Source organism: Diabrotica virgifera, chromosome 1 (assembly GCF_917563875.1).
Source record: "Diabrotica virgifera virgifera chromosome 1, PGI_DIABVI_V3a".
NCBI lineage: Eukaryota > Metazoa > Arthropoda > Insecta > Coleoptera > Chrysomelidae > Diabrotica > Diabrotica virgifera.
In genome coordinates this window covers 235,784,790-235,796,178 of record NC_065443.1, presented here as the reverse complement: position 1 = coordinate 235,796,178, position 11,389 = coordinate 235,784,790, and the positions used below count along the sequence as shown (strand labels likewise).

Below are 11,389 nucleotides of genomic sequence, written 5' to 3'. Positions count from 1 at the left end.
GAAAGGGTAACAAATCAATTGGAAGTTCTGTTGGACAAAATACATGTGATGTTTTCGTGTTCCCCTGTTTCAGTGTTCCCATATATCAAAGTTTGTCCTACTAGACACCCTTAAGCTATTAACAAATTTTCAGCTTGCTATTAATCAACTTTTTTTTCATATGCGGGATCCAGACCTATTGGTTTACCTTTTACATCAATAAAATGAAAAAGAAGTAACTTAAAATTGTTTATTTAGAAAGTATATTTGAATTACACATAAGAAAATATAAACAAAACCACTTGCTTCTAATCCCGTCTCAACTGGAAGGACTCTTCCTTTACTCCATCTTTAGTAATAATATTTATAAGTACGCTATCTCCAGTGTAGATGTCTCTTTCAGCAGCAGAAATAAATACATCTTTAAGGGTAGACAAAGCTTTCTCCTGACTAAGAGGTTCCCCAGATGTTTTAAGCATGTTCTTCTGTCCAATTTGATTGTCCAACAGAGGCTGAAGAAGAGCTCCAGCTGAACCACCTGCTCTATACGTAGCTTTTTCACAATGTCCAATAGGATCATAGCTGTAAACACAGCCCTTTCCTTCATTATCTAAACCTACTAGAATGTTTGATATATAATAAGGAAAGAATCTCTTGTAGTAGAGCATGGTTGACAACATCTGGGCACATGCAGTTGTAGACATTGTTTTGTTATGCTCTTGTTGGTACATCTGCATGCGAGATTTAAGGATTCTGGTTAATGTTAGAGTGTCACACCAACATCCTGCACAACCCAAAACAGTAGTGCCTGATAGTGGGAAAAGTTTGTTTTGTTCTCTGGTATAAATGGAAAATCCAGTACTCAAACGTGTATCTGCACCAATTATTACAAAGTCTTCACCTGCTATTGCTACTACACTCCTAAAATAATAGAAAATATATTATAAAGCAAATTTTAGACAAAAGTAAATAATTAGAAGAAATTCAGTAAGTAAAATATTTGTACAATTTTTTAGTTCTACTAGTAATAAATACAATAATATAGTAATAAATTTATAAATACAGAACAATCCATTATAGTCCATTTTCACTATTTATTACTAACAAGCTAATTTTTCGTGAGTAGTTTCATTTTGACAAGCCGCCCAACTTTTGTCCTTACAACAATTTTTAAGGGCAAAAAGGCAACAATTTTTGTTTGTGGTAGCTAATAGCGGTAGCAGGGGTGAAATATGTTGATTTGATGATTCTCAAAAATTTATTACTAACTGGTCTGTTTTTGTTAATTCTCAAGATAATTATCTCAATTAGCCGAAAAAATATTTGTCATACAAAATGCAAGGCCTTATCAAAGAGTCCCCCTTTCCAACATGTACCATCACTAGTGTGACCAACTCCAAATCTGTCAAATTCGGGACAAGGTTGAAGAATATACCTAAAATCCGGGACATTTCAATGAAAACCGGGCCATTTCTTTTAAATACAGAAATTTAATATCATCATTTTATTGATTATTATTTAATATTATTATGTTGATAATGATATTTTTGATGGGATTAAGCCATGTTTTTGAATCGTCTTTTCAGAAGACGATAATTATTCAAATACAGAAACAAAAAAAGTCCACAGTTTGAGTTTACGTAGAACTAGAACTATAATACCACGATATAAAATGCATGCATTTTGGATGTGGTATTAGTATTACACTCTAGAAATTGTCAACTTTTTTTCGTCTAACCAATTCAATTGATGTGAATTCCTAGAAAAATAACATATTCAAAATTGCATTTTACCAAAACGTTGAAAATTTGGATGGCCCGGAAGCCTTGTCCGGAACGCTGGGGCACGACTTCGTAATTCGAGCCATGTCCCAGATCTGACTAGTTGGTCACACTAATCATTACCGAGGTCATGAAAAATAATTACAATTTTTTTTTTCTGTTGATTAGTTAATATTTATATGAAGAAAGTGAAAAAAGTATATTAAAGTGTGTAAATATATTTACACACTTTAATATACTTTTTTCACTTTCTTCATTCTTTCAAGTGTGTACAAAATTTATCAGTCTTTCAACTAATATTTATATAATTTAACACCCAGATTGTCCTACAAATTGCTTGGTATGTTATCCTGGTCCTACGTTCAAAAGTTGTAGTAAAAATACCTGATGTAAAAATAATTACTATCAAGCTGAATCTTCGTGAATAGCTACGTTTTGATGAGACGCCCAACAATTTCCTGTACGAAAATTTTCGTTCGTGGTGGTTTACAGGGGTAGCAGGGACAAAGTATATTAATTTGACAATTCTCAAAAATTTATTACTAACCGTTTTTTTTTTGTTAATTCTGAAGGTAATTATCTAAATATACTGAAAAAATATTTGTCATATAAAAACCAACGTTTTGTCAAACAGTCTCCCCTTTTCTACATGGTCATGAAAAATAATTACTAACCACTTAATTTTTTTTCTGTTGATTAGTTAATATGTACTTATAATAATTGAACACCCACGTTGTCCTACAAATTGCATGGTCCGTTATTCTGGTCCTCCTATTAATAAGTATTTGAAATTCATGAAATTAAAAATAATTTATATTTTGTTATTAGAGCTGAGTTACACTGTATGCATATGCACAGCGTTGTTTACAATGTCAGCAACGAATATAGGCGCATAGGCCTTTTCATCACATTTTTTTTGTGCACATGACAATTCTTGTCGGACTAGCGATACATACCTGTTTTCTTGTAGGGCATTGTTTTATTTAGATGAAAAACACACTTACCCATCACGTGATACCTTTGTCCTACAGTTACTAATAAAAAAATGGTCTTGTGGTATTAACGACTTTTGAATGTAGGAACAGGACAACCTGCCACACAATGTGGGTGTTAAATTATATAAATATTAACTAATCAGCAGAAAAAAAATCAGATGGTTAGTGATTCTTTTTCATGACCTCATTAATGGTACATGTTGGAAAGGGGGGCTCTTTGATAAGATCTTGCATTTTGTAGGACAAATATTTTTTCGGCTAATTGAGATAATTATCTTGAGAATAAGTTATCTCCAGTTAGTAATAAATTTTTGAGAATAATCGAATCAACATATTTTACTCCTGCTACCCCTGTTAGGTTAGGTACCACAAATAAAAATTGTTGTAAGGACAAAAGTTGGGCTTCTCATCAAAATGAAGCTACTCACAAAAAATTAGCTTGTTAGTAATAAGTAGTGAAAATGGGCCCGTGATCCCGGACTATAAAGTTTTTAAAAAGTTTAAATACAAACAGAAAATCTAATATCTCTCTAATTACGAGAAGACAAATAACAGTAATCAGTTAACAAAAGCATACATGTGTAAGAATAAGGAATGAAAGCTTAAGAGGATGGGTACGCATTTTCGGCTGCAATGCTATTCAAATGGGGATTCATTTTTTTCAAATCCTGAGAAAACTAAAAAGTATTTTTGAAAAATTTAAACGCAGAATGAAAGATTACGTTATTAGTGAGGGCCGAAAGTCCCTGAGAACTTCTATAATGTTTATTTTAATAAGTTACAGAAGTGAAAAACTAAGAGAAAATTTAGTGTGATTTTTAATTTCAAATATCTCATTCAAAATAAACTTTTTATTTATTCTAAAGGACTTTCGGCCCTCGGTAATAATGTAGTCTTTAATTCTGCGTTTAAATTTTTTAAAAGTATATATGTATTAGTTTTTTGAGGATTAGAAAAAATGGACACCATGTCTGTGGTAATATTTTCCAAATCTATCTTTGTCTTACAACGCACTCAGTCGAATAGAATATTATCAACATATTGTCAGTCAAACATTGACAATCAGTGACAATTTTAAATATTTGACATGGCATTGGGAATATTTTGAGTTGTTGATTAAATAATATTGATATATAGTGTAATTCAGTGGTTCCCAACCTTTTTCCCATGATCGCCCCCTTAGACAGGTTTCACCGGTTGTGGTTACTATAATCGCCCCCCTCCCCAATTAAATTGAAACAAAATATTATTCAGTACAATATTGATTTATTTTTACATTTCGTAAAATGATACATGGTAAGTCATCATTCAATCTCCGCTTGTCCACTGCTGGACATAGATCTTTCTCATAATTTTCCCTCTATTTCGATCTTGTGCCTCTTGCATTTTGTCCACGTGTTGGTGAACATGGTTAGTAATAATTGTTAATTTCTCCCTTGGGCCTGGTAATACTCACATAATTTCTTTATGTCTGGCTCAATGTTGGTTAATAACTATGTACCTCAAATCCCCTCCAAGGTGGAGGCAATATGTTTGAAGATTCTCAGAATAACCACATGATGATTTCTGGGGAATTTGGTCAGACCTACTCTCTGTATATTTTCTTCAAAAATAGACAGTTTGTCAATGAATGCTCCGACTACTCCCTTCGCTTTGGCCATATTTATGTTCTTCCTTTGTAATTCCAGATTCGTTCCATTTAATTTTTCAGAAATATCTGATAGTTAAGCGATGTCATTTCGCTTCTCTTGTAGTGCTGTACTCAGTGTGGGGTCAGTAGTTATCAGAAATTCGATAATAGTATCCATGAGACTGCAGAACCGCCGTAAGCAATTCCCTTTCGAAAGCCAGCGGACTTCCATATGTAGTACTGTAGTAGCAATGTATTAAATATCTCATCATTTTCTTTACAGAGTGTCAGAGTGTACGAAATATTCCATCATTCTTTGGTTTTGCTTTAATTTTATTTACCTCATCTATGACAAGACCAATATTTACATATGAAGCACAGACATGGACCTTCACAAAGGAAAATATGGAAAGAATGGCCAATACTCAAAGGGCAATGGAAAGAAAGATGCTGGGTATCAAGATAAGTGACAAAAATAAAAATACATGGATCAGAAATAAAACCAAAGTGAAATATCTAAACAAACATGCAGCTACTCTCTAGTTAAAAACATGATAAAACAACAGACAAAAAGTCGGAAGATGGAATGAAGCGACAATCCACTGAATACCTTGGGACCGTAAAAGAGGAAAGGGCAGACCACAGAAGAGATGGTCGAATGACCCAAAAAGATACTCTGGGACCAGATGGACAGGATTAGCACTGAACGAAGAAGAGTGGAAAAATAAGGGGGAGGCCTACGTTCAACTTTGGACAAATGAAGGGCAAAAGATAGATAGATGACAAAACGACCACAATTTTGGCCATACACTTTTTGTTGAAGTCAGATCGGCAGGGTCGGTACCTACTCTCATCATTCGTATCCCACTTTTATCCCTTTCTCTTTTGTGCGGATGTTCGCCCAATACGAAAGCTCGATAAAAGGAAAATGCAAAATTAATTATAGTGTATTACTTACCTATAGAATTAAATTGTATCATGATTCATAGCCCTCTGTTACTAGACGAGATGTTTGTGTTATTATTACCTGCATTGGTGTACATTTAATTACTTTTTATTATCCTATGGATATCCGATCGAAAGTATTGTTTTTTCTTCTCTATTACCCATTTCTCTTTTCGCAGATGCTAATCGCCCACCTTATCGCCCCCTTTTCTCTATTGCCCCCCATATCGCCCCCTTCGCTCTATCGCCCCCCTGAAAATCTCATATCGCCCCCCGGTTGGGAATCACTGGTGTAATTGATAAATAATTGATTGTAATTGATAATAATTGATAATAATTGTAATTGATAATAATTGATTTAATATGTGAACTTAATAAAAAGTTATTTATTGTGTATTATTTGTGGAAGATCCAAGCAGAGAATACATCAGGATAATATATTCTGTGATCCAAGTATTTTGTTGTTAAAGATGTTCAAAATTGTAAGCGTTCCATAGTAACAATATATTATTAAAAAATCACTTTAACACTTTTCCTCTTTTCTCGATTGAGTATTAGTTTTTGTTGTACATATAAATTATTACAATCACTGAATACATAGTTAGTGAAAAAATTATCACATTTATTAACTGAATTAATAATTTGCAATTATACAAATAACAGTTATCCAAGATCATTCAAAAGCCATCTCTTTAAGTTAATGATGACATTTTCAAGTAGAATAACATTCTAGTAATGTTAACATATCCATACCAGTGTGAATTTTACTACACGTAATTTGCAGTGTAAAGACAGAAAAAGTAGGGATAGCCGTAAAATATTTGCGAATTATATACCCATGGCCTTAAAAGAACCATACATGAGAAACCTAGGCTAAACTCTCTTAAGTATTTCTGCACGAACCAAAGTGTAAGGTGACCAAACAACAGAACAGTACTCTAGATGTGACCTAACCAGAGAATTAAACAGCAACTTCAATGTCCACAAGTTATTAAAATCAGATGAGTGTCCTTTAACAAATCCAAACTCTTTCAGTGCTTTAGCAGAGATATTGTATTCTACATGCTTAGTGTTGGAAAATTCTCGAGAATGAAAAATCGGAGAATATTCTCGATATGGAGAATTTTCTGAGAATGAACCCCATGACTCACTTAAGAATATTGTTGAAGATGAAAAATAGGGTTTTAAAAATCATGATCTATACAAAATTATGAGACGAAACAACAGTGTTCTTTGTATATAAAAAAATACAAAACAACAGAAAACACAAAATTTCTTTGATAAAAAAATTAAATTTTCTTCATGTTGTTCTGAAGCTATTTCCTTGTGGCATTTTTATAATTACGTATTTTTTATGGGAAATAAGCCACAATTTTACTAAAAAATGAATTTATTAACGTTTCGAAGCCCAAATCGGGTTTCGTTGTCAAAATACAAAATACTATTAAAATAAAACAAACATGTTGTTGCTAAGTAAAAAAATTCTTCTAATAATTTATTTAAACTGACTCATTTATATTGGCAATTCAGACGTATATTATACATTTTAAAGTAGAAGACTTTAAAATGATATCGCCAATATTTATGAGTTGCGTTCCTGGGATGACTTTACTAAAAGATAGTTCATCCGATTACATGAAATCAATCCCAACTCAAGAATATCCGTCGCAAAAAAAATCATAGCATGTGATCTGTCTTTAAAAAGACAACCAAATGCAACGATGACAGTAAAATTCTCGCGTTAGAGATTCCATAGTAAATCACGAGGGAAAACCAGGAAAAAACCTCGTGATACTATCCCGACATCGTAAGTATTTGGTCTTACATTTAATCTACCTTCAAAAAACTAATACCAAATTCTGACTTTAATATGTTTAAATTATAAATAATATTAATATTACATAGATATACAATAAGTAATACTAAAATATAAAATTTGTACTAACTCGATATGTTATTGACTTACTAATCGTGGTATTTTCTTTCTATTGACTTCCTCTTTCAGTATGGGTAACCACATCCTACTGCATTCTACCGAGGAATTTGCGACACAATTGGTTTCATTTAGCATAATTAGAGCCGCTTCTTTGATTTTTCTCTTTTTACTATCTGATTCTTTCAGGACTATACTTGAATCTCTCCACTGAACTCTATGTTCATTATCCCATGCGTGTTGACATATCTGAGATCTATCAAAAACAGAGAATTTGATAGATCTCAGATATGTCAACACGCATGGGATAATGAACATAGAGTTCAGTGGAGAGATTCAAGTATAGTCCTGAAAGAATCAGATAGTAAAAAAGAGAAAAATCAAAGAAGCGGCTCTAATTATGCTAAATGAAACCAATTGTGTCGCAAATTCCTCGGTAGAATGCAGTAGGATGTGGTTACCCATACTGAAAGAGGAAGTCAATAGAAAGAAAATACCACGATTAGTAAGTCAATAACATATCGAGTTAGTACAAATTTTATATTTTAGTATTACTTATTGTATATCTATGTAATATTAATATTATTTATAATTTAAACATATTAAAGTCAGAATTTGGTATTAGTTTTTTGAAGGTAGATTAAATGTAAGACCAAATACTTACGATGTCGGGATAGTATCACGAGGTTTTTTCCTGGTTTTCCCTCGTGATTTACTATGGAATCTCTAACACGAGAATTTTACTGTCATCGTTGCATTTGGTTGTCTTTTTAAAGACAGATCACATGCTATGATTTTTTTGCGACGGATATTCTTGAGTTGGGATTGATTTCATGTAATCGAATGAACTATCTTTTAGTAAAGTCGTCCCAGGAACGCAACTAATAAATATTGGCGATATCATTTTAAAGTCTTCTACTTTAAAATGTATAATATACGTCTGAATTGCCAATATAAATGAGTAAGTTTAAATAAATTATTAGAAGAATTTTTTTACTTAGCAACAACATGTTTGTTTTATTTTAATAGTATTTTGTATTTTGACAACGAAACCCGATTTGGGCTTCGAAACGTTAATAAATTCATTTTTTAGTAAAATTGTGGCTTATTTCCCAGAAAAAATACGTAATTATAAATTTTCTTCTTAACAGCAAATAATCGATGCAGTATGATAAAAGATGAGACCTCAGATTCAGAATCTATTTCTATCATTAGCTCATCCTAGCCATTTACAATCTGCATTTCAATGTACTGACGAGTTGTGGGATTTTGTTTTTCACGATTGGCCAGCTCAGTCATGGATTGGTCTACGTCCAACAATTTTAAATTGTGAGCAATAAAAGTTACCTTACGAGCCCGTTCAGCAGTGAGCCGGTTTCTTTTAGAGGAGTGAATAAAAAAACCATAAGTACTGAAACTTCTTTCAGTCGCTGCACTGGATGAAAGCATGCTTAATATATCAACTACTATTTTAGTTAATTTTGTTCTGAAACATGTACCTTTTCACCATATGATTAAGTCTAGTTTTTCATTTGATTTTACAACGTATGGTTTTCCAAAAAATCCCTCCTTAGACCAATAAAGTGCCAAATCTGCCATTATTTCAGCCGACTCATCACCTTTAAAGTTGCTAAATTATCTACAAACTCAAGTTTCCTCAACTTGTTCTTCTCTGCTTAAATGAACACCATTCCAAATATTTGCAGGATAATATTGCACCAAAACAATAAATATTGACACTGTAAACACCCTTGCTAGTGGTTCATGGGATTGGCAAAAACAATATACCTACATATTTTTTAAATTATAGTAATTTGACCCGTATCTAGTTTTTAGTTTTGTTTCGGTTTTTGAAAATATAGAAAATTTTTGCCGAGAATATTCTCTAGAGAATTTTCTGGCCGAGAATATTCTCTTCTAACATCACTATTATACATGCTCACCAAAAGATAACTAACACTGAAATATAACACCAAGATCTTTATAACCAGATATTTTTGTATATGTACATTACACTTAGAGGGATTTAAATTTCATTTGTGATAAGAACAATAGTCCTGCAAACATGTTAATACATCCTGTAATCGAACACAGTCAGATGGCTTCTAAATTATTTGAAACAATTTAATATCATCAGCATAAATTAGTATTTCAGTCTTTAATACATTGTACTACATTACAGTAAAACCTCGATACAACGGACCCCTATTTAACGGACTTCAGATATAACGGACAAAAAATCCAATCAAATGTAAAAAAATGAATGCAGAAAAAATTGAAAAATCGAATTCTGAAAGAAAAATCAGCAATGACAGAATCTTGGTACTGCTTTTACTTATGCTAATCCCGATATATTGCATGGATTGACTGCCATAATTGTTGACAAATCTCATAACCCTAGAGTTGTCAAAGATATAATGCATCATCTGCCCGTTTCATATTAGGTCATGAGGTACAGCTCTAATAAGGCATGGTTCACCACAGATATTTTCAAAAATTGGATTTTAAAGAATTTGTACCTACAGTGAGAAAACTTTAAGAGAAGAAACTGGAAATACCACCGAAAGAGGTGAAATGTTTATTCATTTTAGACCACACTCCTGCTTATCCCCCTGAAAATATTCGTCATTCAGAAGATGGCAACTTTAATTGTGTAATTCTACCAAAAAATACATCGCTTATTCAACCCACCCAAATTATTCACTTATCAGTGAATAATTTTGGCAACCAAATTAGTATATTGCAGAAACTTTTTACATGAGGTAGAAAAGTAAAAAAGTAGCAAATAAAACTAGATTCCTTTTTTAACGTACAGATTTGTCCACTGTATCTAGTATCAGTACCCACATATTTAAAAAAAAATTCATTTATTTTAAACCTATTTTTATATAATGGACATCCTATCCCCCCAATTAGTCCATTATATCGAGGTTTTACTGTATTTATAAATAAGATGAAGAGTAAAGGTCCCAGGTGGGAGCCCTGTGGCACACCGGATAGAGCTAGATATTCATCAGATGTAGCAATGAGAAAAATAAGAAACAATTAAGTTAAGAACATTGCCTTTGATTCCTAATGAACATAACTTTCGCTGTAACAAACCGTGATACACCTGATCGAAGACCTTAATAAGATATGTACAGATTGTGCTGATTTGGTAACCCTTTTCAATATATTCAGGTAAAAATCAATGGATTAGTTGCAGTGGATCTACCCCGATAAAAACCATGCCGTTTAGTAGTAATCACGCCAGATAACTCCCTGCTCAAATGATCACATATACATAGGGTTACCATACGTCCGGACAGTCCGGATTTGAAAGACATGTCCGGATTGGCGTCCGGATATGAGAAATGTCCCGATTTTTTTTTACTAAAAACATGAAAAATACTAGGCCCAATGGTGGGAAATTTTATTCGGCGCAGCACCTTACGTCTAAAGTATGTTAAAACATATAGGTGTATTTTAAACTGGCAGAGATTTCCGATGTTAGTTGCATATTGTAACGAAACAGCTGTACTTCTAATTGTGGCACATGCATTTCGCATATACATAAATATGTAAAATGTAGAGGTAGAAACACAGTCAAATTCATATTTTAAATTTTCTGCAACCCCTTGGACTACCCTGTCCGGATTTGGCTTTAATAAATTATGGCAACCCTACATATACAATATTTTCAAAAATTTTAGGAACAAGGGATAGAGTAGCAATAGTGGTTTAATATATGACCTCTTCCATTCAGTAGGAAAAATGCCACTCTCGAAAGATTTATTTCGATAGATATTACAACAAAACTGGAAGAAGCAAATCTATTCCATATAAAAGTTTACATACTATTTTAAAGAAAATATATACTTACCCTCCATTATCTGCATAGGGGTTAATTTGACGTTGCATTGGAGCAGTGGAATAATCGGGATAATATGCATTATTAGCTGTTTGCATCATTTTAACTAATTATTTTATAAAAAAAGATTGTTGAATGTAAAAAATCAGCTAGTCAACACCGGACAATAATGACAAGCATGAAAAGTCGAAATAACTGCAGTTAAGTTAGCTTTTCTTCTTCTTATATCTTTTATCTCTCCACAGCCATCTGACATTGTGACATATTGACATTTGA

The 11,389-nt window shown here is 32.6% G+C and overlaps 1 protein-coding gene across 1 annotated transcript; it reads right to left on the bottom strand.

Annotated features, from left to right (window-relative positions):
* Positions 1–215: 215 nt before the first annotated feature.
* Positions 216–11,321, bottom strand: LOC114333282 (proteasome subunit beta type-1). The gene is made up of 2 exons (XM_028283143.2): positions 11,126–11,321; positions 216–900 (listed from the first exon to the last, which is right to left on the bottom strand). Exons 1-2 carry the CDS (start codon positions 11,212–11,214, stop codon positions 288–290), a joined length of 702 nt encoding a protein of 233 aa, XP_028138944.1. The 5' UTR covers positions 11,215–11,321; the 3' UTR covers positions 216–287.
* Between the last annotated feature and the right edge of the window lie 68 nt (positions 11,322–11,389).

Bases quoted from the DNA above. Each gene is read 5' to 3' on its own strand.
- LOC114333282 (XM_028283143.2), bottom strand. From the start codon at position 11,214: ATGATGCAAACAGCTAATAATGCATATTATCCCGATTATTCCACTGCT. The intron at 901-11,125 runs GTAAGTATATAT...CTATTATTTTAG, and splicing joins CCCTATGCAGATAATGGAGG to GAGTGTAGTAGCAATAGCAG.